Source organism: Rhipicephalus sanguineus, chromosome 3 (genome assembly GCF_013339695.2).
Source record: "Rhipicephalus sanguineus isolate Rsan-2018 chromosome 3, BIME_Rsan_1.4, whole genome shotgun sequence".
NCBI lineage: Eukaryota > Metazoa > Arthropoda > Arachnida > Ixodida > Ixodidae > Rhipicephalus > Rhipicephalus sanguineus.
Window position 1 is genome coordinate 154,353,191 of NC_051178.1, and position 27,221 is coordinate 154,380,411.

A 27,221-nucleotide genomic window follows, 5' to 3' on the forward strand; every position below is an offset into this window, starting at 1 on the left:
ACATGCGTTTCCGATAAAGTTTTTGTGTTTATTGCGGAATCACTTCATGAAAGTCACAAAAGAAAATCTACAGATTTGCGTTGCTGCGCGGGTTACAGAGAGGGCTCGACATGTGCACGGCCACAGGCTCGGTGTGCAACGATGTTGCCCGTGACGCACGGCGCCCGACCAGCGGTGTAATATATCTCTTTACTTTACAGCACGAGACGTCAATTAAAAGACACGTTATACTTTACGCCTATAATATAAGGGATACGAAACGAGATCGGTGCTAAAAAGGGAGAAGGGATGAACGTGGGAGGTATAGGAGTCAATGGAGGGGACGTGTAGCGACAAAGGGTGAACGGGAAGATAGAGAGGGTCGGGTAGTGTGATGTGAGGCACAACAATACAGTCGCATCACGTATCCGCGCACGTCGTCCAATCTGCATCGACAACGACGCAAAAAAAAAAAATGTTCAGCAGCGGCGCGCGATCCAACGATGCGATCAAACGGTCAACGAGGGAATAACACGCTATAAGTTGTCGGGAAAGAGGGTTTTTTTCCAACTCGATCAGAGTGGAGGCCTGTGTTCGGATAACAGCGGGAGTCATGTAAGTATAGGCTCTGTTTCGTCGTTTTTTTTTTTTTCACTTTGCTTATACAGACGCATGCATCTCGACATAATACGCACGACTATGTGTACGCTCGTACTTATGTAGTAGTAATAGTTGCTGTAGTAGTATAGACACCGAAGAAAAAGAAAAGAAAAGTGCAACGTACTTCTTTCTTCCTCATCATCAACGTTGTACATAAAATACTCTGCCGCTGCCGGCGCGCACCGCGTGGTGTCATCGTGGGTCATCGTATGTACAGGGTGGGGGAAGGATAAACAACTTTCGCACATGGCTTCACACACGCTCTCTTTGCAAAGAATCTTCGCACACCGTTTACGTGTGTGCAAGCTCTCGCATGTGCACCACTTCCACACCAACACGATATGTCTTTCATGTAGGAAAAGCGAAACCGTCTTAACATAGGCCCTGACTCTGGGTGTGTGGAGCGCTCGCTACGGGCCACTCTTCACAAGAGCGAGCGCTGTCACGGCTTCCTGTCGAAGATGATCATCGCTTGTATACTAGTTTTGCAATGTCCTCTCGCTGCTGGCGTAGTGTGCGTGTTTGTTTGCTAGCGGTGTAAGCGGCAACAATGTGTTCGTGTTGGTGTTTCGCGGGCTGCTTTAAATTCAGAGTGGCAAAACTTCGTGCATCTTTCGAAATGTGTGTCACACATCTGTCTTCGCGTGTGAAACAAGTCCGTGCTCTATTATTTTTTTAACCTAAGTCATCTAGTCCGTCTCAGTTATCACAAAAAGCTTTGACTCACATCATTATTACAATAACACGCAGCTTCATTTCGGCTGAAATATTAAGCGGCAAGGAAAAGGCGACGATGTACGAAAGCTACCTGGTGGTACAGAAGCTCGTGTTGATGTCTCGTGTATACTTAAATACTGCGATTTGGTTTGCAGCTGTTGCACGCCTGGTGTACGTGACGTGAACCACCTCATTGTTTACCTGTTGTTTTGTTAAATGATACTGACTTGAGACAGGCAGATGTATCCACTCACACGCAACACTCCTATGTAGCTAAGCTAGGTATTACCGTAGGTCTTATTGAACAAGTGCGCGTGGTTCCTGGCTGTGAGATCTGAATTTGCAATTCGACAAAGAGCACACCATACTCTAGGTGAGTTTCTACATTTGCGGTTAAAACTATCGTTTTCAACTAGTGCAAATGAAAAACAGAAGGCAGCTGGCATCACGCTGTGGAATCTTCGGGAGAAAGCTTAAATCATTTTTTAAGCCATAGCACATTGCCGATGAGGAAGCAAATGGCAAAAAAAAAGAGATCACCTTTCATCTCGACTTGTATGTACATAGCATCGTTTGCATATGCCTCTCTATCTAGTGACCCAGTCCACACTATGGGATATACAACGACCATGCAACAAGTGGCGCCAAATGCGTCTCAGAACATTCAAAAATGTGTTAGTCAGTAAGAACGCAAGCCGCGATAAGCGCGGGAAAAAAATGCAAATTATTTCGTAAGCAACACCTACGGCTCACAAAACACTTGTTGCAAAGTGTCGGTGCGGGCAAACAGGTTCGAAAGGAGAGAGAGCCCACGCGTGCTTGATTTACGACAAGTAATGCTAGTTTGTCTAATCACTTTTTTTTTTCTTAAGCCGTGGGACAGCATCGGTTGGGTCATTTGAAAACACATAAGGCAAATTCACGTCAGTAAGTTCACGCCTCTAAGTGTCGGAAAATAATGCTCTCCGTTCAGGAGAAGAAAGGTTTCCAGATAGCGATAGTAGGCCAATGAACAACACAAGCAAGCGACGAGATGCCTCGCCATTCCTCCAGTGCGACTGCGTTTTCTCTTCGCGTCTTCAAAGTGTGAAGTCGCAGACGGAGGCCGTGCTTTCTCCTCCAAAACCTGGAACGAGAAATGATCCCGTGACATAATTTAATCTGCGGCACATACTTGACAAATATTAGTAGCGAGTAAGTACCTTCGCTGTTTTGAATGCGCCAGAAGCAAGCGTAAACGAAAACGAACATTGAAGTGAAAGTGAAAGAGAGAGTGAAAGTCGTAGGATAAGTTATCCAGAACTGCACGCAAAAGGATGCGAGACAAGCTAGAAACGCGTCTAGGGAGTGATAAAACAAATTTTGAAAAACATCATCAGCGTGGAGAAAAGGTGGGTGGTAAGGAAGGTCATCCGTAAAATAGACGATGGCATGTTCCTTTTCTCAGTAATGAGAGAACACGAGTTAAACAGAAGAGGAAAAGGCATTTTTTTACATGCATAGGTAAAACATTAAGTAAAACTGCTCGTGTGAATTACTGCTTAGTTAGCATAGGCGAGCGCAGGGTTCCCCTTCAGGGGGGCGCGAACGTTCGTCGCAGCGCCCCCCTCCCAATTATATCAATGTATGGCGCTGACATTGCGCCCCCGCCGAGTCGCAGCGCCCCCCTCCCTATTATGTCAATGTGTGGGGCTAACTTTGCGCCCCCCCTCATAGGTGAATAGGGGGGCGCCACCCCCCTGCCGCCTCCCGTGCGCACGCCTATGCTAGTTAGTTAGTTAGTTAGTTAGTTAGTTAGTTAGTTAGTTAGTTAGTTAGTTACGAAGCCGATAGGCGCGGTTAGTTAAATTGTGATCAATAAAAAGTTGATTCGCTTATTCCTAATGATAAACATTGATTGATTGATTGATTGATTGATTGATTGATTGATTGATTGATTGATTGATTGATTGATTGATTGATTGATTGATTCGTTCATCGATCCGTCCATCCGTCCGTCCATCGACTCATTCTCCTTTTATTGTCTCCTCCCTTGACGAAAGGACCAGGGGCGTAACCAGGGGGGGGGGCTGGGCGGGTTCAAACACCCTCCGAAGTTTTTCAATTTTGCTTGCGTATATATACACGCACACATACAAACGCACGCACAAACATACATAAAGTATGGTTGACACCCCCCCCCCCCCCCGAAAAAAATTTCTGGCTACGCCCCTGGAAAGGACATCTCACTGCGCGTGTGCCGCCCTCTCTTACCTGTGTCTCGGCGCAGGAGGTGGCGGTTACTCCCTGAGCTTGTGCCACTCGGCGATCTGGCGCCTCGGCGAGTTGCGCACCTCACGCCAGTGCTGCTGCGCGGCGGGCGATCCGCGCGGGCCGAGCTGCAGGCGGCCCACCACCTCGTTCTTGGTCACCCGGTCCCAGTCGAGTACCAGGAACTCCAGGCTCAGGTTGTCCAGGCCCTCGTTGTACGGAACCTCGAACACGAACGACTCGTTGAACACCGGGTTCACGGTGCGCTTCTTGATGTGCGTCTTCTTCTTCGCGATCCGCTGCTCGTTGTACAGCAGGTAGATCTTCACGTACGGATCTGCGCGTGACCAGCGTGGTGACCCTCGATTAGACGCCCCCCAAGAAGGTCACGGCCGCGTCACGCACGCATCGGCGGCCACCGACGCGTTCAATTTAGCGTCATTTGGATCGAGCGCGGCGTGACAACGTTAACACTGGTACCCGATACCGTAGTGACCACGGGGTCACTGCAATCTTACACAGTCGTTTCTACATCAAGCGCCTCCGTTATATACTCGTGGGGCATTTGAATTCTTGTTGCCGTAATCTACTACGTTTCAAAAGACGTTTTCATCAATTAAGATAGCTGGAGATGACGTACTCCAAGACCACTCACGCGTGCGCCCGCTGTAGCGGCGTTTCCCCGCAGTGCCGGATAGTTGCGCACATTATTTATTTCGAGCGATTAGTCTCGATACAAGATACGTGACGTGCCACACATTCCCGCACGATCATGACTCATGCTGTCCTCTGGCTTGTGAGTCGTTCATTTACGCTGCAAGAACGGCAGCAAGAACACATTTCCTGCGCGAGAAATCCGACAGTATTTGTGAGGAAATTTTTCCTAGCCCCGCAGGGGAATAAAAGAAACAAGAAAGTGTTTCAACTATACAACGTGAACGTAAGTACATAAATTATTCCATAAGGCATTTTCCTGTTTTCAGCGGTTCGCACGAGAGAAAGGATGAAGATTATGGTGGAGATTGTTGGTTCGCGTACGATGGCTATACAATGGCCGACGGGCAATTGCTCGTTGTGTTTATTGCCGGCTGTTATTTAGAAGGCTCGTTCAACTGCATTCCTTGTAGATCAGTGAAATGTGAAAAGACACCGCTTTCCCTTGGGGACTCACAATACTCCACGTTACTGTGTCGCACCAATTTTATAACCGGCAGAATCCGATATTGCAAGTACCTTCTTGCGTTTGGCCGCGTAATATAATAATAATCCTAGAAGTCGAATGTCGTACTCTCAAAGCTAACATTTCGATTCTTATTAGAAATTGCGTTTATTCGCGAAACCTCTACTGATATACCTCTCGAACTGAGCCGGAAATGACAGAACACTTTCCTGAGCAAGACATAGTACGTAAAGAGAAATCGGTGTCGCAGAGCCATGCAATCGACGTTCACGCTCACTTCTATGTAAACTTTGTTTCATGTCCGAAAAAAATTGAGGCATTTACACACACATCTGACACAAAGTTCACGTAGTCCTCAGTGTTGGGACAAATATGTTTATGATGGGAATCGTTGCGCATACAGTCGGATGAACAAAAGAAAAACGATGTGGACAGAAAGAGAGCAATCTATTTCCTAGCCCCACAGGAATAAAAGAAACAAGAAAGTAATCAAAACAATTTGTTTTTCCTGTGTTCGTCCGGCTGTACGCACAATAATTGCCATTATAGACATGCGCCAACTCGCCCAGAAAGAAGCTCTTCTGAAATGTCTTTTCCGCGCTACCGCACGTCTTTTAGAAACGACCCGCCATCCGACCCCACCATAACATCAGCATCTGCTGAAGAAATGTCGCCAGAAATGTCGTAGCACACATTCAGCGATTCTTGAATCTGCGTCAGGAAAGCGTCCGGGGATAATGGTGGTGTGCCCCTAGTTATGGCAGAACAGCGCAAAATATGGGACAGTGAAATACACAGGACACAGTGTTGTGTCATGAACCCACTAGCACACATAAGAACCCTTGTACTTTCTCATCATCATCACCACCACCACCATTTCACCAAGTAGTGCGAGATATCGGCACTCTAACGCCCCGATCTTATGTGGTCAAGGAAATGAACTTCAGACACGCCTTACGCACCGCAGAGTCCGGTGATGTCCACCTTAGGCAAGTTCCGGGCCTTGAGGACCACTACGGTGAGTCGGTTGGCCGCCGGCTGGTGGCACAGAGAGACGAGCAGCTCGCCACGACCCTGCGATCGAATCTGTAGGAACGCGGCAAGGTGAGCGCGGACACCATTGTCATAATTGCTATCGTATACGTAACGCTATCTCTGCTGCTGCAAGACCTCTCTTCAAGCTTCCGGCAACATATAGGACAACGTGCCTAAACTATAAGGCAAAAACAGCGCACACTTAACGAAGACGGACACGAAGGAACACGATGCACAGGCATTCGTGTTCCTTCTGTCCGTCTTCCTAAATTTTGCGCTGTTTTCGCATTATGAGGTACAACCATCTAGCTTGAGATGTGTTATTCGTGCCTAAACTGCGCAATCAGCGAGCAAAGGCTGCAGTAACAATTTTCGCCGCGTTCTGCGAGGTGACCGCTGACGGCAACTTTGAGCGGCAACATTGACCATGTTCACAGAGTCTATGGTTAGTACGTCGACCAGGCAACCAAATGCTCGACATTTTTCGGTAAGCCAAGGTCTCTGTGCATCACGTGGTACAGTTAAACAGTTAAAACTAGAGGCTATATAGAAACAACGACGCAGGTGTACCTTGAAGTGGCGTGGCGCGATGTCTCTGGACAGGGCGAGCGTCTTGTCGAGGTGGTCGGTGTCGAGACCCGCCATGGAGCAGACCACTTCGCCGATGACGTCATCGCGAGAGTACCGGTCAAAGCTGAGCACGACGAAGTGCAGCGTGGTGGCCTGCAGCTGGTTCGGGTTGATACCGTAGAAAGTGAAGTCCTCGTCGTACACCGGGCTCAGCGTGCGTCGCAGCACGCGCGTCTTCACCTGCGCACGAAAGACGACACATTGCAACGAAGAGCCGTTAACGTTATAGTGAACCGTACAGAACAGAGCTCTCGAACGCGTATTTGTATGCGTATATATACACGTGCAAAGAAAAGTTTAAAAATTAAAAGTGAGGGGGGGGGGGGTTGAAACTCCCGCAATCCCCCTGACTACTTCCGAATCCGACACCCGACACCTTCGTTAATTTGTAAACCAACTTACCCAGCATGCAAGAGTGTGAGCCTTTTTTTTATTGAAGGATTAATTGACGCATGCCAAGTACAGAGCTCGCCAAGAATAACATGCAGGTAGTTCTAGCAGCTTTTGTCTTTGACATCCAACCTTTAACTCACGGCTACTGATGCAGTGTGTGCGCTGACAGGTAATCTCCGAGACGCCAGTGCTCGCTGCCGACACACAACAGCTTCGAAATTAACATTAGAGTCCTTCAACAACGGCGAGTCTTGGCAAGCAACCATGCCGAAGTTCAATAGTGAGGCGGGTACGAGAGATTTCTCCGCTTATTCCTTTACAGCACTGGGCTGAGGCAATGTTATACCCGCGCTAAATGTTAACAATCGCGTGCGTCGGCCAAAACATGCGTGTTTGCAGCACACAGTGATCGCTTCAGACGCTAAGAAGCCATTAGGCGTCTTGAGACGTTGCTGAACGTGCACACATAAGCAAAAGTTCAGAAACCACAGAGTGCAAAGCAAAGCTCTGCAACGTGGAATAGTTTAATACAGCATTTTTGGGACACGCGCACGTACGACGTTACTTCAACCGATATCTACGCAGCGTGTAAAGCAGCAAGAAGTCACAGTTCTGCCGCAAGGGCGAACCAATGAATGCGATAGCAACAAGCTGGAATGTTATACGAAGTAAGGCTAACAGCTAACTCCTTTAGCAAGAGACCTGGCGTAACTCAAACAAAAAGTCACAGTTTCGCCGCAACGGAGAAGCAATGATTGCGATAGCAATAAATTGTAATGTAACGCGAAGAACGGAAAGCAGCTCGAAATTGCCAGCGCGTCGCTCGAGCCCAAAGGACGCACGAAAAGAACGCACACAGGACGAGCGCGAACTAATGCGTCACAGCTCGACACTTGAAGCGCACTGCTCAAACATAAAGCAGGACGCACGAAACAAACGAACAGGTACACACAAGACGAGCGCGAACTAATTGTCACAGTTGTTACTTATTTCTGTTCGAACAGCGCGCTCCTTTCGCAAACGCGGCCGCTGCAGCGAGCGAAGCGAAGCACCTCACCGGCCGCCTCTTCTTTCCTTGAGATAAGCGCACGAAAGCGACGACGCCCTGTAGAGCGAATAGGCGCTGAGCCGTGCTCCCAATTAGGGTTGCAGAAGTTGCGCCTTTTCCTTTCCTCAACCTCTCCTCCTCCTCCTCCTGTAGAGCGAACAGCAACGGCGTTCGCAGGGGCGGGGCGACGATCTTTAAAGCGCGCAACACGCGCGCACGTCGCGCCATCTATGTGGCCACTAAGAAAGCATGCTGAATTACATGGTATATATAAATAGCTCGCCGTTAGCAGGCTGAGAGACGGTGCTGTCGTGGCCTAACGTCTAACGCGGCGGGCTGCAAAGCGAGAGGTCGCCCGTTCGATTCCGCGCGTCGGAAAGAATTTCTTAATTATTTTTCTTTGTGGCCTTTCTATATATATACATACTTATACATATACGGTGAATGACGGCGACGGGGACGGACATTTTCCAGCCGAGACTGTCCATATAATTGCTATCGCAATAAAAGGAAACGAGGCCGCAGCAGCGAGGGAAGCGACATTCTTACTGTGTAGGGCTTCAACGCAAACTTTGCGAAGAGAACACAACACGTACAAAGAAATGAGCCACCTGATGATCCCCTGTAAAGATACGGCGCGCGCGACCGCGGGCGACACGCCCGCCTGGTCACAGTACGCATTTCTTGCCAAAGCCACGCAGCCACCTCTCCCCTCCGCCCCGGAACCCCTCCATGCGCCTATCGAGCGACGGAGATGGCCAGCTCGTTTCATCTCTGCTCCAGCCGCGTTTGTTGGTAGCGCTCGCGCGCGTTAACTCCGACAAAGAACGTATGACGCGAGGAGCGATGTTATCAATTCAGACTTTATACGGAACATGACGGCGACACCGACGGCATAAATGCGCGTATAGTGTCCACATAACTGCTATCGCAATAAAGAAGCCACGGAACCATTTAGCCTCCAAACTTATGCTCCTGAGTCTACATTGTATACATATACCAGTACGATCCAAAAGGGGATTAACGTGATACAAACGATTCGAAAGATGAAAGCGACTGCGAGAACACCTAAGCGAACTAAGAGTACAACAATTATCGCTGCGGAATAAGGACGCCATTTGAAGTAAACAACAAAAAAATAAATTTTGGGGCATTACGTGTCGAACCTTCGATACAATTAACAGGCACGCGGCAGTAGAGGACTCCAGGCTGAATGTGACCACCCGGGGTTCTTTAATTTTTGTTCTTGCATTTCGCCCCCATCGAATTGCGGCCGACGTAACCTTGAGCCGTACCCGCGCCCTCGAGCTTAGCAGCTTGTGGCGACCACTGCGCACAGACCTACGCAGCCTCCGTCTCGTCACTGATTAGCCCGGCGTGACACAGTTACCTGCTGCAACACGCTTCCGATAAAAGACAGCGCCACGCAGTTTCACCGGAGGCTTACGTCACCACTGCTGGCTATATAACCCAAGCTACCAAGCTTGGTTTCATGTTTTGTTTCTCTAACCTTCCGAAGCGCAGCATCGGCATGCTTGCCTTGCTGCTGCTATTACGTTAATAAACATCGTTTTGTTTTATGCTGGGATCCGTCCTTCACCGACTCCGCATCCCACATCTGGTGACCCGGAAAACGAACAAACCGCACCGCCATGACCCGGACCTTGGAATGACCTTCCAGAAGATTCCATGGGACCTTCACGCCGAGTCAACAGACCTCTGACACGCCTATCACGATGGCGCTGCGACCGGATGAAACCACGGCGCACTGCATCTTGCTGCCGCCGGAGTTTCCCGAATTCTGGCCGCAATGTCCAGCCATCTGGCTTATCAAGATGGAGGCTGGTTTCTCCCTGCGTAACATCGTCTCGCAGCAGGACAAGTGCGCCATCACGGTAGCTATGCTTCCTCCTGCTCTGCGACGCGTTGTGCCTCCTCCTGGGCCGCAGGCATACGACCAACTTCGAGGGTTCGTGCTAGCCCCACCGCAACCGGCAGCGCCACGTCACATACTCCCTGCCGCGCTACACGTAACCACAGAGCCATTGCAAGACATCGCTTTCGACGCGGCGCACAGGACGACACAGTGCACATCACGTGCCACGACTGAGTGTCGCCTGCCGCCAACTGTTTTGCCTGCCACTCCTGCCATCGCCGACGAACAGCCTTTGGTAGAGTGGTCAACGCCTGTGGACACCTCGGTGAGCATTACGGCATCAGCGCCTACTGATCCTGGGTGCGACACCCAAACCAGCGCTGCCTGTCACGTTCTCGCTGGCACCACTGATGTCACCCTAACCGAGCCACCTCAGACTGTCCCGACCACGCTGGTTGGTTTCGAACATCAGACTGTTCCGACCGCAGATCCTGCTCAGGCAGTCGAGCGGCAGCGCAAACATGATGACGCCCGCACCGACCGCCACCACCCGGTCCCAGTCTCCCCGGACGGACCAGCACAAGGCCACACCTGGCACCCCAACCCTGGTCATCCCGCAGAATCTGGGGCCAAGGCCCAACATCATTCTGGCGCCGCCGTGCATGATGCCGCCCCCCTCGTTTGCCATAGTCCCAGGACAGCCCCCTGACACTACAACAGCTACAGGCCATGCTGCACGTGCAGACCATGCTGGCCCAGCCCACGCTGGGTGCGTTCCAGACAGACCAGCGCCAGTCCCTGGTGTAGATACCGACGTTCACCAAGCCGCAGATATTGGCGCAGGACCACCACCATCCCGTCATGACCACCACGACGGTGTTGCATCCGGCGCCGCCGCAACATCTCCCCGTGTATGTCTCGGCACCCATGACGTCGGCGACGATACAGCACCAACCACAGGCGCCTACTACAACGGCGCCACCAGCCGCGGAGAAGCCCGTGAAAGCGCCCACGTACACAGGCGCGACCGCTCCTTCGCGGATCCACTCGGCCCTCTTGAAGCGTCTCTCCGCAGCGCTGCCCGTCAGCGGAACGGCTCGCCAAATCCACTAAGTTTCTACACCCGTCCTCTACGCCACTCTCAGCCCCGACCCCCAGGAAAAAATTGAGCACCCGTTCGCCACTCCGTGTTACCGACCAGGACAGGACCGACTCAAGCCCGCGTACATCGCGGCGAACGAACCTGGCAGCGCCACTCTTTCAACTGGCGTCCGTCCACAGCCACCGACGTCGCAGCCCGCTCCTTTCACGACACGCTCTGGACGTCTGGTACGCCTCCCAGATTTCTCAGACCCTGAGGGCTCTGCACTCCGCGGGGGGGGGGGGGGGGGGGGGGGGTGATGTGGCGACCACTGCGCACAGACCTACGCAGCCTCCGTCTCGTCACTGATTAGCCCGGCGTGACACAGCTACCTGCTTCAACACGCTTCCGATAAAAGACAGCGCCACGCAGTTTCACCGGAGGCTTACGTCACCACTGCTGGCTATATAACCCACCCAAGCTACCAAGCTTGGTTTCATGTTTTGTTTCTCTAACCTTCCGAAGCGCAGCATCGGCATGCTTGCTCTGCTGCTGCTATTACGTTAATAAACATAGTTTTGTTTTATGTTGGGATCCGTCCTTCACCGACTCCGCATCCCTCAAAACGTTAGCCGCTAAAGCCACCATGGAGAATCTGTAAAGAAAGAAAATTTTCGACTATCTTTTCGTGGATATCTTTGAGCCGGATTGACAACGTGGCAGTACGAGTTGCAGGGCAGGTGAGAAACTGCATACCTTGTGCTGCTTCTCCGGGAGCAGCTGCAGCTTGACGTAGGGGTCGGAGGAGCCCGTGTTCGGGTCGCGCGCCGGCAAGTCCGAGCAGCGCACGATGGTCACGAGCAGCGCGTGCTTCTCCGAGTTGTAACGCAGTCGGAAGTGCAGCTGGCCCAGTTGCGTGGGCTTCTCCTCCGTCACCTGTACAATCAGAAAATATCAATTAGCATATATAAGTGAAGAGAAAACAAGAGACGGTGGTGGTGGTGGTGGTGGTGGTAGTAGTAGTAGTAGTAGTAGTAGTAGTGGTGGTTAAAAGGTTCTGGGCAAGTGGGCAGGGTCCTCCGTACAGGGCTCCACTGGACTTTGCGTATGTTTTATAAAGCCTATTCGCAGGTTGTTCAGTGCTGTTTTTCGAAGTACTAAGTAGGGCATTTGTCAGTAAGAACACGGGCGTGCGATGAGCTATCCATCAAAGGGGGAGGGGGGGCTGCTATCCATCAAAAGGGGGGGGGGGTGTTCACCGCAGCGCACCCCCCCCCCTTTCCCGCGTATTGGTAGAGTCCGAAAGAAACAAGCTTTTTGCAGTGGATACAAAAATAAAAATGAAGCGATGACATGCTGCTCACAGCGGCCTGCCTTTTTGGTTCCCGGCCTTCCGGGGTTAAAGGTGAGAAGTACACCGTTCGGGGAATGCAAAATCAGGGATCCTTGGCCGTCATTATAGACATGCCCATAACCGTCACCATTAAACAATGACAGGACAGGTCCCACTGAGTAAAGGTATGGGGAACACTTGGCGCCCCCGTTTAGATTATTAGTGGGGACTAACTCGCCTTACAGACGCGTAGTGGGCACTTCGCCACTTCCCAAAATAATGATGAATTATGGGGTAGAGGGTACCTAGCAACTGTACTTGCAGTAGGGCCCCTAAGAGAGTTTACAACGGGCTCGAAGAAAGCCGCTCCTCCAGCTTACGCTGTGACTGTGCTGCGAGTTCCGGGCAGGCCTAGAGCTTTTCATTCTCCTTTGCGCGCTAAATGAAAGGCGACCTTGACAGCGCCTTCATATCCCATCCGCGGTACGCACCGCTTCAATGCGACAGACAGAATATGAAGGCACACCTCTCGCCCCATAAACAACCACTGACACAATGCGCGGTCGCTTAGCTGCCAAATGAATAGTGAAGAAAAGAAAGCGATCGAAAAACAAGATCTAAAAGCGGTTCACTTCAGCGCCGTCCTCGAGACAGGGTTGATAAATGTTGGCGTAGAGCTCAAGAATTGAGAGCCTGTCCTTCAGATTTCTGTTTTGTTTTTCTTTACTTTGAGTTTTTCTCTGTGGTCGTGACACTGCGCTCTGCTCTTCGTGGCGCTTAAATCGTCGAATCATTGACCTTCGTCTTTTAGTACAATTTCGATCAGTACGGTTCTCGAAATTCACTGCGCACGTTAGCATGGACGTCGGTAGGGCATACTTGTACGTTATCGATCTTCATTACTGAGGCTACCGTCGGCCTGCATTGCGTAAACCTGATCCGACTGTTTGCAGAATCAAACATCAAAAAGAACTGCTCGCGGCACTTGCCTCATCAGCAGAGTCAGTGAGTGGACTAGCAAGCGATCAGCCTTTTGAGTGAGTGAGTGAGTGAGTGAGCCTATCTGTATACAGGTCGCAACAGATTATGGTGGTAGCGGTGTCGCAAAAGGCGAGGTTCGATTGGCCTGCGTGGCCGATGCTTATCCCACCTGAGAATATTCTACGTTGTTACGCGGCCATTTCACCATACGTTGACCGATTGAACGTTTCCGGGAGAAAAGAAATCAATAGGTGCAGTACTGTTCTGGTCTCGCTGCGCCCTTTAGTTAGGCAACACCTCAGCTTGGAAGATTGCGTGGGAACGTCTATTAAACGACGGTCATCCTTACCGCGTCTAAGTGCGGGAACCTATAGACTAAGTATTTCACGTCACCTGTCTCAAGATATAGTGTACAAATTGCAAACTGATTAGATCACTCGTCTTGCTTGACCAAGGCTGTATGAAGGTGAAACCATTCGCAAGCATTACAAGGGAGGCAGCTTCTTCTCGAGTAGGCCCTTCGGTAACACAGGGCTGATGCAAGCAAAATACGCATGTATTGATTTAAATATCTGTAGAACGCGAAAAATTCGCGAAGCTTCATTCTACTAAAGACCATAAGCGCACATTCTACGATGAATATGTCCGCAGATAAAAACGATGGCAAGTGAAGGGAGGGACGCGTTTAACGCTGCCCAGAAAGGGGGGGCATGAATATCGCAGCAGCTACAAAAGTTTCAGGAGGTAGTTCACTGACTCTTCAAGCAGGCGAGGGTGCGAACGGATGGGCGTTTGAATTAGTGATAAAGCCACGGAGAAAGAAGTATTTGAGGAGGAGAATCTCTAGGCCGCGGCAGCGCGCGAGGGCGGCGCGATAGCGTCACGGTGCAATGCGGTTACGCCGAAGCACGACAGATGACGCTTTCGGCCTGTTGACAGTGACTTTAGTTGCCATTAGAGTCACTGTATATGCTACCTTTAGGTTAGTTGCCATCTTTTACATGCTCTTCTATGGACGCGACGCATAAAAATCGTGATAGCGCCTCGTACAATGTAAAATTTCTAAGATTTCTGTATGTAACATCAAGCGGTAAATATGACAGATATTTTAGCTGCAGTTACTAATCGATACTGCCAGAATTATTGGCCGTACAGCGCTTTAAACGAACTGCTAGTAGTGGCCCCTGAGCAGACGACGTCTGCCGCCGCATGCACGCGACCCTCGCACCTCGCTCGCATGTTGGCGCGCGCATGCGTGGTCTTGGGAGGCCCTTCGCGATTCGCTGGTTTTCTTTCACTTGAGCGCTCTCAGTGGCTTCCGCGCATTGCGCCGGCGGCGCCGACTCCTCGATGTTTGCGCGCGCTTTTCACGCCGCGACAAAGGAGAGTGCTTTGCAGATTTCGACCAGTGCTTCTTCAGGATGGGGCGGAAATGTGTCGTGCCGAACTGCAGCAGTGGGTACGCGGCCTGCAAGGAGATGGAACCTTCAACGTTCCTAGTGACCCAGTGAGGTTGGAAGCGTGGGCTCGCGCCATATCAAAAAAAAAAAGACCGACAGCTGACGCCTCGAGACTACGTTTGCGAGAAGCACTTCTCGGACAGTGACGTAGACAGGTGGCGCTATTATGGCGAGCTTGGGGGCGAAGTTCTCCTTGACAAACCGAAACGGCCAGTGTTGTTACGAGACGCCGTGCCTTCAATCTTTCCGCGCGCTGTCCCAGCTACTTGTCTGCTGCCCCCCCCCCCCTCAAAAAAAGAAAGAAAACGTGAAATTTCGACCACCTGGGGTTTTGTAACGTGCACCTAAATGTAAGCACACGGACCTTTAGCATTTCGCCTCCATCTAAATGCGGCCGCCGCAACAACCTAAATCTGAATTGATGGCATATAGGGTAAGTCCCATCATTCGTTGAAATAAATTATACCTAACTCATTGTGTTCACGTTATCAAAAATTATAGATTTCGCATTGTACAAAATATATCACGCTGGTAATTTTCCTTTACGTGACGCCATTTTTCTCGTTAATTTACCGAAAAAACTTGGAGTGGGCTTGAGCTTCGCCTTTAAGAGTAGAACGCGATAGCGTAATCGGGCCCCGTGCGCATCGCCTTCTCAATTGCTAGCCTCACCGACGCACCGGTATTTCTGCGAAACGAGCTCTTTAACGCTGTCGCGTTAAAATATGGAGCCGGCGAGGACGCACAAAAACACATCCATTCGGGCGTGAAGCGCGAACGGCGAATCGGCGACGAATGGCCTTGAAACGACGAGCTTCGCCGGAGAGCGCGGTGAGAGGGACGCGCGCATTTTTCTTTCTCCGCTAGCGGACTCTCACGACAGAGGGCGCGTGAGCGCTGTGCCCGATTCCGTGACTTTATTAGGACGCCCGAGCGAGCGCAGTTTCGCCTCCTCAAGAATTCTTGCTCCGTGTAATAAAGCGCGTGACTGCGCGAGTAAGAAATCGGAGGAGAGCGCTTGCGAGTGGAGAAAAAAGAGTCAATAGTTCAATGGAAAGGTAAACAAGTAAATTAGTAACAAAAAATAATTGGCGCGAGCTCACGCGCGCGTGAGAGAGAGTCATAGGAACGAGAAAGGCAGGAAGGTCAGTCAAAAAGAATGTACGTTTGCTGTCCTATAAGGGAATAAATGGTAAGGAGAAGAAAAGAGCCCATCGACGAGTGAGGACTCTGTTCGCACTCAATATGCGCATCACGGCGACATGCAAGTGAGCCATGTTTGTAGGCAAGTGGTTCAGGTAGGTTAGGTTAGGCTAGCTTATACCAGGTTAGTTCCTAAGCGGGCAAGGAGTTCTTAGAATAACAGAGAGCTGAGCTAGTTGGTAAGTATTCATTCTAAAAGTCAGGGCGTGCAAACACGGACACAAGAAAGAAGTCAGGACACCACCGGCATTTGTGGTGCCCTGACTTCTTTCTTGTGTCCGTGTTTGCACTCCCTGTCTTTTTAGAACGCAAGGAGCTCTTAGCCGAGCGTACCTCTTTCTCCTTGGTGTCTGCGACGTCTTCAGCTGCCGGAGGGCTCACGTCCTTCTTGTCGCCGTCTGCATGCGCCCTGGCTGTTGAAGCGACGACCGCGGCACTGGTGGTCGAAGCTGCCGCCGCGGCAGGCACCACGGCACGCACTTCTTTGGTCGCCGACTCGCATATCGAGCGGGCTGTCTCCGTCGGAGGCGTTAGACCACCTGCGACCACGACACAGTGTCAGATTCTATTTATTATTAAATGTAATAATGAAGAACCTGCTGCCTATGTGTGTCGCCGGCTACTCCTCTTGCAAAATAGTCGACGTCGTTAAGTGGTGGGCAATCACAAAACAATACAAATAGGCACATCGACGAGCGCTCATGCACTAGTAGTTCAATACACACAAATGCGCACTTAACAGAAAAGTTCGCAAAACGCAAAAATTCACATAAACCTACACTCTAAAAAAAAAGATCGTCCTTTGACTCTTCTTTGCTACACATGTGACTCTCACATGTGACTCTCACATGTGACACATGGACATGTGACTCTCACATGTCCACGTGCCTCTCTTTAGGAGAGTCGTGGGATGTATGACTCTCTTTAAAAGACACGCTAACTCCCTTTTGTTCCAAAAGGGAACATTTGAGGAGAGTCGTGGGAAGCACGACTCTCCTCAATGACTGTCTAAAGAAACCTATACATGTGAGAGTCGCATGTGTAGCAAAGAAGAGTCAAAGGACGATCTTTTTTTTTAGGGTGTAATGCCTACACCCAACGTAAAAGTTCACCAAGATGTTCTCCCAGCAGATGATTAGGCACTTGCAGACTTTCTGTCAATTGCCGCACTCTAAGTTCTGGAACCGAGAAACTTCTCCCTTCTCCTTATGGGTGTGTTCACCGCACAATTGTTTTTCCACTAAAAAAAGAAAAAAAAAGCCTTTCCCCGTACATTATTCGTTAACCAAAATAGCATAGCTTTGCTGACGATGACTGATAATTCAGCGCTCTTGAGAAGAAATCGTAACGCCAGAATACGGTCGAGACAAGAAGAATCAGTCGTCAAGGTAGAAAGTAAGAGAAAAAAAGATGTGCTATCTGTTAATCAAGAACATATAAAGAAAGAAAGAAGAGTGGGAACAGGAATCGGCAAAGTGAGGCATGGTTACTGCTCTGCCAGCGCAGTCAATCTGCTCCCGAAGTCAATCATTCCCCTATTGACTTAACGGATCGATCGCTCTCGCCTCTTCTGACGGCATGGAATCCTCGACGGGTCGTTAAGTGTTTACATAGGAAACAGCCAGGCACTTCTAGCAGACGCTGTAGGTTCGAAGCTCTCCATCCACCTGCCCACCTACCACACAAGCAATAACTGTTCCTGTCTTGTTTGTTCGTTTGTTTGTACAGAGCCATGGTTTATTTGCTATGTACTGCTTGCCTGATAGAGAAGGAGCGGTGGTCGTCACATACGAAGCCGACCTCTAGTGGACTCCTCACTCATCTCTCTTCTATCCTTTCATTCCCCTGTACTCCCTTCCCTGTGTCCCTGAGCTGTGTTTCCTGATGGATGGACGGAAAACTTTAGTGTGTGTTTCTTGACGGGCTGCAGAAAGTTACGCCACCTTTTTTTCCCTAAAAGTAAACACTTCCTCATCTCCTGGCAAGGATTGATACGCCCTTCCAACACCGCCATAACACCCCCCAGAGGAAGACCCCCCCCCCTAATTTATACCGCACCAACGCACCGTACCGCCTTAGAGACAACCACTAACCACCCCCCCCCCCCCCCCCATAAGATCATAAAATCAAAGTTCTGGATAAACTCATGCCTGAACACATGTTCACTTCCTCCTCTACTGACAGGGATTCGTACACCCCCCCCCCCCCCCAACACACGTCTAACACCCTCCTTGCCCCACGAAGATACACCCCCTCCCCCCCCAAAAAATCGAAATTTTGGATACATCCCTACCTAAACACATGTTTAGGGAAGACCGCAAACTGCTTAAGCACGGTGGCAACAGGCTGCCCGCGACTGTTCTATACGGCTTTCTGTTTTTTCCCTCTGTCTCTCCAGTGAAGAACGCACCTTGACTCGAGGGCGACCTGTTCCCTCCTAGCGGCGACTTGCTTCCCCCCGTCGGACTCGGAGACTTCTTGAGTATGGGGCCCGCGGGCCCGCTGCTGGGAGACCGCACGGCCGACGACTTCTTCAGGGGCAGGTTCTTGTCCGGGTGTCGGCGCTGCGAGGGACCCTTGGCCTGCGCCGCTCCACGGCGCCGGTAGCAGGCGCACGAGACGGCGGCCAGGGCCACCACGAGCACCAAGCTGCCCACCCCGATTCCCACCAGGGCGGGGCTCGCTGCAACAGAACAGCATCAACGGTCAACGAGAAAAAAAAATTTTTTTGAACGACGCAGGGTCAATTCAGGTTATTTTCTGTGTATATGCGAGCGCCTTATCAGATTCAAATTGAACGGAGACAATGCTGCTGTTATAACATCGAATAGCTTACATTAGGCGACACTTACCATCGTCTGCAGACGCATATATTTTACAATAGTGTGAACTCGGGCTTGTTCGTGAAGCATTACGAAACACACAGCGCACGTAACGACCAGGACACAGAAAGAGAACACACGACAGCGTTGTCGTGTGTTCTCTTTCTGTGTCCTGGTCGTATACGTGCGCTGTGTGTTTCATATTTAATAGATTTTCCCTCTACTTCTCTTTCTTTCTTTTCTTGGGGGGAAGGAAGGGGGTTGAGAAGGGGGGGGTTTGAAGATGGACTTGCTCCACTTTCAGGGACTCAACTAATGAACCCAACAGGCAATTAAGCAAGCATGTGAGGCATTATTTGCAGTTGCTGTTCTTTTTTCTCTTTTAACTGTCGTGTAATGATTTTGACCTCGATTGCAAGGGATTAAAGTGGATGAAAGATCACGCTTTCCGTCAGTGGGATGTTCCGCACTCACCGCCTTGGCTACGAGTGGCGCCGCATGCAGCTAACACTTCCAGGGATTAAACTCACATAAATAGCCTACAAAGTGGACGAGGGAGCGCGCTACATCGCAGCTCAATTGGTAGAGCATTGTAAGCGTAATTCGAAGGTTGTCGGTTCCGATCCCACAGACGAAAAGGGTGATTTTTGGTCCACTTTAATTGCTTTTAATCTATGTCAATATCATTACACTACGGTTAAAAGAAAGAAACAACAACAGCAAATAATGCCCCGTATGCTTTCCTCGGCTCCATTGGCTGTTGGTTTCATTAGTTGTGTCTAACAAAGAAACTAGCCCCTCGAATAACTCCCCTTCTTTCGCACTTTCGCTTTGAGGGAAGCACAAAAAATAAATCTGTCATTGTTGAGGTCAAACTTAGAAACATTTTTTTTTTTTTGCGCACGGTTCATTTCAGTGGTCTAACGCATACCTAGAACAAAATTTTGCCGATAGTTGAAGTAAAACAAAATAATAAACTAAGGGGTAACGTTAATTACTTTTCAATAATTGGGAAATGGTCACCCTTATTGTGGAAAGAGGCCATCACCGGCCAGAAAGCCTCAAAAACAAAAAGGCAGAAAGCAACGCCACGCCAGATGGCCCAGCAACAACTCAGCGTGACGTAAATTACGATAAAGACTTTTGACGTTTTTAATTTCGTGTGCAATTGAAAAAAAAGAAAAAGAAAGAAATCGACCGTGCGACATACAGCATTATTTTTAGCCCCGAAGTGCAACACCCCCCACACACAAGGACGTCCAGATGTTGCAAGACAGTGGACATTGGATTTCGAAAGCGTTATAGTCACGATTTGATTCTGAAGCTCTTTTCAGTTTATATTTAAAAAAGTCACAGTTTCGCCGCAAGGCCGAAGCAATGAATGCGATAGCAAGAAACTAATGCTATATGAAGTGAGCAGGGGCGTAGCCAGAAAATTTTTTCGGGGGGGAGTTCAACCATACTTTATGTATGTTCGTGCGTACGTCTGTATGTGCGCGTGTATATATACGCAAGCAAAACTGAAAAATTTCGGGGGGAGGTTTGAACCCCCCCAACCCCCCCCTCCCCCTGGCGACGCCCCTGGAAGTGAGGCTCGCCAATGGATATTCTCAGTTTGAACAGCGTTCCTGTTGCAAAGGCGGCCGAAGCTGCGAAGGAAACTAGCGTACTTCAAGTGTCGAGCTGTGACACTTGATAGTTCGCGCTCATCTTCTGTTTGTTCGTTTAGCGGCGCCCCTTGAGCTCGAGTGACTATCGTACGCTCCGTAACATGAGCGCTGACATCACGGTGAAAGGTTGAAACATCCCTCTTCCCCTCAGCACAAGAAAACCGCGCGAGCAGACAGCGGAAGGACAAGATTCTCCCTGCGCAAGTATAAGAAGAAGCGAGCGAGCTCGCCGACGACTTTTAAATGCGCCTGTCGCGCTCCTAACGCCATCTCGCTGGTAACGAAGAAACACTTATAAGCGCAGCCGTCTCTGAGTCCGTCCAGCGGTAAAGGGTGTGTATATAACGCTCGCCGTTACCTACGTGGAGGATCTGCGGAGGAAGAGGTCCCTGATTCGATTCCGCGCTTCGGAAGCATTTTTCTGAATTATTTTTCTTTGGGGCTTATATATATATATATATATATATATATATATATATATTATATATATATATATATATATATATATATATATATATATATATATATATATATATATATATATATATATATATATATATATATATATATATATATATATATATATATATATATATATATATATACGGTGCATGACGGCGGCGACGGCGACGGCAAAATCCAGCCGAGACTGTCCATATAATTGCTATCGCAATAAAAGGAAGAAGAAGCACTGATGTGTTCCGCTAAGTTGAAAGGAAGTAATATAAAAAATACTAAAACGGGTCACGAGGCACAATCTAATCCCCTGGGCTTCCACACAGCTCTGCACGGCGTAGACTTAATGGAATATGGCAGCGCCGCTGTTGCGTAACTCAAAGCGCCCGCGTCTCTCAGAGTGAAGAGAACAAAGAGGTGAATAGACGAAACGGAGAAAAGTTTTCGGAGAGCTCGGAGAAAGGACGCTACTCACGCAAGTTATATGTACGGCCTAATCTCTTGAGAGGAAGAAAAGGGGGGGGGGAAATGTTAGGTGCTACTAAATCGAGGAAGCTATAAGAAAGACTGACAGGATATAGTAGCAGAGACTGCGGGTACGTACTGTGGGGGATAAATTATAAGCGGTAGTAGACAGAGCCGACTGAGTTCAGCAGAATATTTCACTCGTTATGCTACTTTTTTCTTGTGCTTGTCTTCCTTCCTTATTTCTTTCTATTGATATTTCTCTTTCCTCTGTAGTCTGCGCGCAGCGTGTGCACGGCACTTTCGGGTGTTCGCTTAGCTGGTCTTTACACTGAATTATGAACGATGCGACTGCTGCATACTAAATGAAGATGAGGTTTTAGTACATTAAGGATCAGGAAAAAAAAAAAAGCTTGACGGGCGTCGTGATTAGTGCTGTGGACAAATCATAATGAATCTTCACTATCTAGACATCTCATGCACGAGTGATGCCTAGTCGCACGTCAGCAGCTTACTGATCGCGGCCGCAGCTCCCGTTGTGTCCATGGAATACAATTTCCCTTGCGGAGCACCTTTTCTTCTTTTTCAGTTTTTCTTTTCGCGTTTAGAGGGATTTCTTGCGAGCAACTATACGCGAGAGACGACCGGTACAGTCTTCTAGTAAAATGTCTATCGCGAAACTGGGTCGTTATTTAAAAGGGCTAAATGTTGCAGTAAAGAAGGCAGGGAAATGGATCAAGGGCTCGTTTCCTTGTGATACTCGACCTAATTAAGCCAACGGACAATGAAGCCAAGGAAGCCGTAGAGGACATTATTTGTAGTCTGCAACTGTGGTGTAGTAATTACGACGTAACTGGAAATGAACTAAAGTGGACGAAAAAAACTACTTGCCGCCGGTATGGGGAACGAACCTACAATCTTCGGATAACGCGTTCGATGCTGCGTCGGCGGTCGTCCCGTGTGCGATAGCATATCATGTTATCATCGTGATCGCGATGACGCCTCGAGAGGCCTGCTTCTGTGTAACGAACTACGACATTGCACAGCGTCACTGATCCGAACGATGTTTCTACAATATGTCGTATCAGAGGTCTAGCCAGAATTTTTTTCGGGAGGGGGGGGGGGGGGGAGTGAACCCTTTCAACCCCTAACTGGCTGCGCCAGTGTCTCGTAACTCTTGCGATTTCCTGCACAGTAGGACGCGATCGCGTACACTCAACACACGTCGTTTTCTGTCAGATACGTATACATACACCCAAAGTAATTATGCGCGACAAATTCGGCAACCTTGGTGCACCCTTACGAATCCCATTGAACCAAAGTTCATAGCGCGAAAATCGTGACCATGTGATCAACGTGGAAAACAAAGTGCTCAGAGATCTTTGTGTCACTTCTGTATAGCATCCGTAGAGCTTAGGGACCTGTGTGAGTGCCTAAGCTTCTTGTTTATTTCTCTCTTCAACACTTAATCAACAGAAGGGGAAAAGAAAGCTAGAATTACGTAGGGCTTCAGGTATTAGTAGTTTGATGTGTTCGTACGGATGATTCCTTTCGCGAAATCCATGGAGAACTTGAATGTAGAGGGCTTCCCTGTTAGACATTCACCACTCTATAATTTATAGAGTCCTCATCATCTAAACCCTCATTGGAATGGCTGCTGCAGCCTGGTGATGTCAACGCTAACGATTCTATTATTATTATTTTCTTCAATGTGGTGCATTTTGAAGGAAGTACTCATAAATATAGGGCACCTCTATAGCTCACTCGACACCGCACCTATTTCACATGGAATTATGGGGGTTTTTTTTTGTTCTTTGTTGTTGTTTTTTTAGGAAGGTTAATTTCATTGCGGTAATACACCTCAGGCTGAGAGGTCCATGTTTATCTATAGGTACACTATCTTCAAACATGATAGCGTGAGCGACACCTGATCCGGTGTGTTGAACATGCAAAGTACGTTCGCTTTAAACTTGCCTGTTCACATGCCTTTTTCGGTGTTTCCGGCAGAAATTCAATAGGTTTTCTACAAGGCGTCCGTCGAGGGTTTACAGAAATCGATAGCGATCCCGTAACTTTAAGAAAGAAAGGATTCGTTGAGAAATCGTATTATGGGATAAGCAAGACAGCTATAAGAACACATGTGCACCAGCCGGGAGGCTAAATGTAACAACAACAGTGTACCAAGATTTAAGTGCACTTAAGGAATATTAAGCGGTCAAAATTAATCCGAAGACCCCCACTTCAGCGTGCCTCGTAATCGCATCGTGGTTTCGTCCCACAAGACCCCGCAGTGTAACATACGACCAATTTTACAGACGAACACGACATGTTCGCGTAACGTTCGTGCTAAAACTACTGCGACCACAAAAAAGCAACGTAGTGCGGTTGAAATCAACGACAGCAAAAGGCCTGTCTCCACAGCGTTACATGATGCTTCCCGTCATTACAGCCCGCATGAAAGAAAAAACAAAGCATTTGCCGGGATCGCCATTCTCCACCCTAACAGCCGCGAAGTGTCGCTTTACCGGAACGAACAAAGAGCCCTCTCTTCCTCACTCCGCGCAGCTCTCCAAGCGCGATCCTTTTATTATATCGTCGCAAACGACGGAAACACGTTTCCACAAGACAAAATAAAGAAAAAGTAAAAGAGAACGATACCTCCCACGCTTCTTCATCCACTAGTACGTTCCATTTTTTCTTTCTTTCTTTCTTTTCCGGCCTCTCTCGGGAGGCGCAGAAGGGGAGATTAAATTTTATGTTCGTCTCTTGTTGACGGCGCACACGCCGAGCGAAACAGTAGACTACAATCCAATCTCGATTCCCCGGGGCGACGTGAGAGCTTACCCCGCGGCAACGGGATGCGAGACGTGTGCACAGTCCGAGATTGCAGGAAAACAGACCCGGGCCAAATGCTGCGACACGCGGAATGTTCGTGCGTGAGTGCGTGCAGATAGCCTGACCGGCCGTGCATGCCACGGCCAGAGGATCGTCTCTCTGCACCGCGGAGCCATCGATTGGTACGCAGACTCATTCCGATTCAAGGTTACGTCTGGTCACCTTGTCAGCTGCTTTCCCTCCCCCCTCCCTTCCCCCTTCCCTGCTAACCCCCTTTTTCGGTTCCACATAAATGCCTCCGGCAGTACCTTGTTTCGGCCTGGATTCTGTCGCGCCTCCTTTTTGTTCACTCTATCCCCGTTTTCCCTGCCAGCTTCGAGTGCTCGCAAATCCCATCTCCCCCTTTATACTTTTTTTCTAGGTTCCTTTCTGGCATGCAGGACAGCGGACGCGCAGATATTGGACGGTTTGTTTTTCTTTCTTTTGTTTACGCACGTCGCGTGCGTGTGTCCACCCGCAGTGCTTGAATGATTAATAACGACATATAAGTAATCACGACAGAAGCAGCTATACAGGAGCACAACTGGTCAGCGTTGAGTCAAAGCAGGAACCGTACAAACACTTCTGACATTAGGACACCTATAATCCAAGTCGCTGCACAGGCTGTCAAAGGCCGGCTATGGCGGTTTATTAGAAGAACCGAACTAGCGAATGTTTAGCTTCTATCACTTTTTGTTTGTTCCATGACGAATGCAGACTAGAGAAACATAAACACAAAGTCGGCTCGTTTTGACACGAGCCACGCCTGAAAACTTGCGCGCTAAGAGAAAAGCAATATAAATATAATGCAAAAATTTGATAAAGCTCCTGAACTGCATAAAATGCCTTATACTTCAATTAAGCCCGCCAAATGAGAATGAAGAAGACTTAGTTGAATTCCCGATACGGAACCACGTTAACAGTGTTCAAGAGGCGCGAATATGGTGCTGGATTGTTTTTCCGAGCAGTTACATATAACCTGAGTGTTTCGTATTTAACATGTGGTACATCATTCAGTAGTTAGACATCTTGCTGCACGTGGCAAAAAGAAAAAAAGAATATCTGAAGAGACAAGTTTTTTTCGTAATGAACCAAGCAGGCTACCACATATGACAGTGTTGCAGCATCCACGACTGCGCACACAGCTTCAAGCGCCGTTTAAAGCTGATGAAAATCGTCACATGGTGTTAAATGCAAAGCGTAAGCTGCGAAGGTAAGTAAACAAAGAAAGAAACACGACCGCTCTGCACAGTGTCACAAATATCGTCAAAGATATCAAGAACAACGTATAAAATGCGCCCGTCACACCTGCCCGCTGACGTCGGGTTGGCACCTGCTACTGACAGTCGTTACAAAACATTGTGCGACAAAGACCTCGCAGTGCCCACGTTTGTTTTCTGCGAGTAGCAGCACTCCTAATCTGGCAAAGCAACTGTCCCATATTACGACCGAGAAAACTAAGTATCCGCCTTAAAGTCACTGTACCGGTAACCACGCCAAAAATCATGGCTTCCTGTAGACAGTGCGCGAATTCGGTGGCGTGCACTTCTCAATGTATGGCGTCATCGCCAACCCAAAGTAACACGCTCTGAAGACAACGTAAGAATGGGAAGTCCTAAACTCGGAACACCCAAGCGCGGCCGACGTTTTGATTGCGCTGGTCCCGTTCGAAGCGAACCAAGCGCTGTGCGTGGGTGAGTCGGCGATCCGGCGCTATATACCATACGAGAGCCTCCATATTGAACGCGGCGCTTGGTGAGTCACAGCTTGCGTCCGCACTCAAAGCGGCCGTATCAGCGCGCGCAACGGCAAATTCGCACAGTCAGCAGAACACCATACTTACATTCGTCGACGGCCTTGATCTGAGGGCTGTCGTCATGGTGGAAGCTATGCTGCGAGACGCGAAGCTTCATCGCCGCTCCTGTTCGAGTGGCCTATTGTAATCAATGCGCCGAGGCTTCCTCCTTTTTGTTCTTTCCCTGTGGCCCCCCGAGCAGCAGGAGTCGAAGGAAAGTCCCCTCGCTTCACCGGGTACGCAGGAGCGTGCGAGATATAACGCGAACAAACACGTTTACATGGTGGCCGCACCGGGCGTTCCGCTGTCGTACGGAGCGGCGCAGATATTTAGGCTTGCCGACGGACGATCGAGTCACCAGCCGGGCTGGAACGGAGCAAAAACAAAACTAAATCTGCGCAATTTTCGCTGCCGATTGTCGGGAACACACACAAGCGCCTCGTTGCGAGAGAGCGCCTCCCGAAGGACGCCGAACGGATCGATAAGTTGGCGGGCCGGCGGCGTCAACGCTAGGCGTCGCCATGGGGACGTGACGTCACGATGACAGTGTGGGGCTTATTGGCTCGCGAGTCGCGAAGAGACTCTGGGTTTTAGCCGCGGCTGACTGCCCATTGTTTCCAGACGCGAGGTGCTCGAGAAACTTGGTTCTCGGCATGTTTTGTGGAAATGAGTTGCTTTGATGCGTTTCGAAGTGTATCGGTGCCTAATTTTCAAACAATTACGGTATATTTATTCGGCACACTGGATCGCTGATTCATACTGCGGCGTAACAATGACTCGTTTCGTAGCTACCGGATCACGCTGAGGGTAGATAGTCTACGGCGCTTCAATTCATGGCATAATTAGGTGTCACTGAAACCTTTTCCGTTGTATGCATAATGAACCGGTAACTCGGCTCCCCTTGTGATCCAGTCTCCGATGACATCAGTTCTAACAACTGTTCACCGCGTTAATATATCTACTAGTGTGTATAAACATGCCACTACACACGCGGAAGATAAGACGAAATATCTCTGTACTGCTAAAGCCAATTCGTAAACTCGAAATTGTTAATGGCATTGAATGCAACACGTGCATGTTGTGTGAAATACAAGCAAGCAAATACGACTAAAACAAAAGAATACTCCCCGCAGCGCTGAAGAGAAGTTAACAGAATACACGTATACATAATCCAAGCCACCCAATAAGTTAGACGTTTTTTGTTACAAGCACATTTCGTGGAAAGGCCTAAAGATGTGAAGCATGCTGCAAATGACAATCAATCAAGATGCCGGAAACGGCGAAACGATTCAAAGAGGTCTCGTAGCGGCATA

At 49.2% G+C, this 27,221-nt stretch overlaps 2 protein-coding genes across 2 annotated transcripts in view; both read right to left on the reverse strand.

Annotated features, from left to right (window-relative positions):
* LOC119385134 (uncharacterized) overlaps positions 1–27,221 on the reverse strand; it is a 332,809-nt gene that overhangs the window by 156,228 nt on the left and 149,360 nt on the right. The window lies entirely within an intron of this gene.
* On the reverse strand, positions 20–26,366 carry LOC119387489 (synaptotagmin-4). Its single transcript, XM_037654888.2, has 8 exons — positions 25,957–26,366; positions 18,237–18,509; positions 16,160–16,365; positions 11,606–11,785; positions 6,392–6,631; positions 5,749–5,872; positions 3,610–3,943; positions 20–2,482 (listed from the first exon to the last, which is right to left on the reverse strand). The coding sequence occupies exons 1-7, from the start codon at positions 26,024–26,026 to the stop codon at positions 3,636–3,638; spliced, it is 1,401 nt and encodes a 466-aa protein (XP_037510816.1). The 5' UTR covers positions 26,027–26,366; the 3' UTR covers positions 20–2,482; positions 3,610–3,635.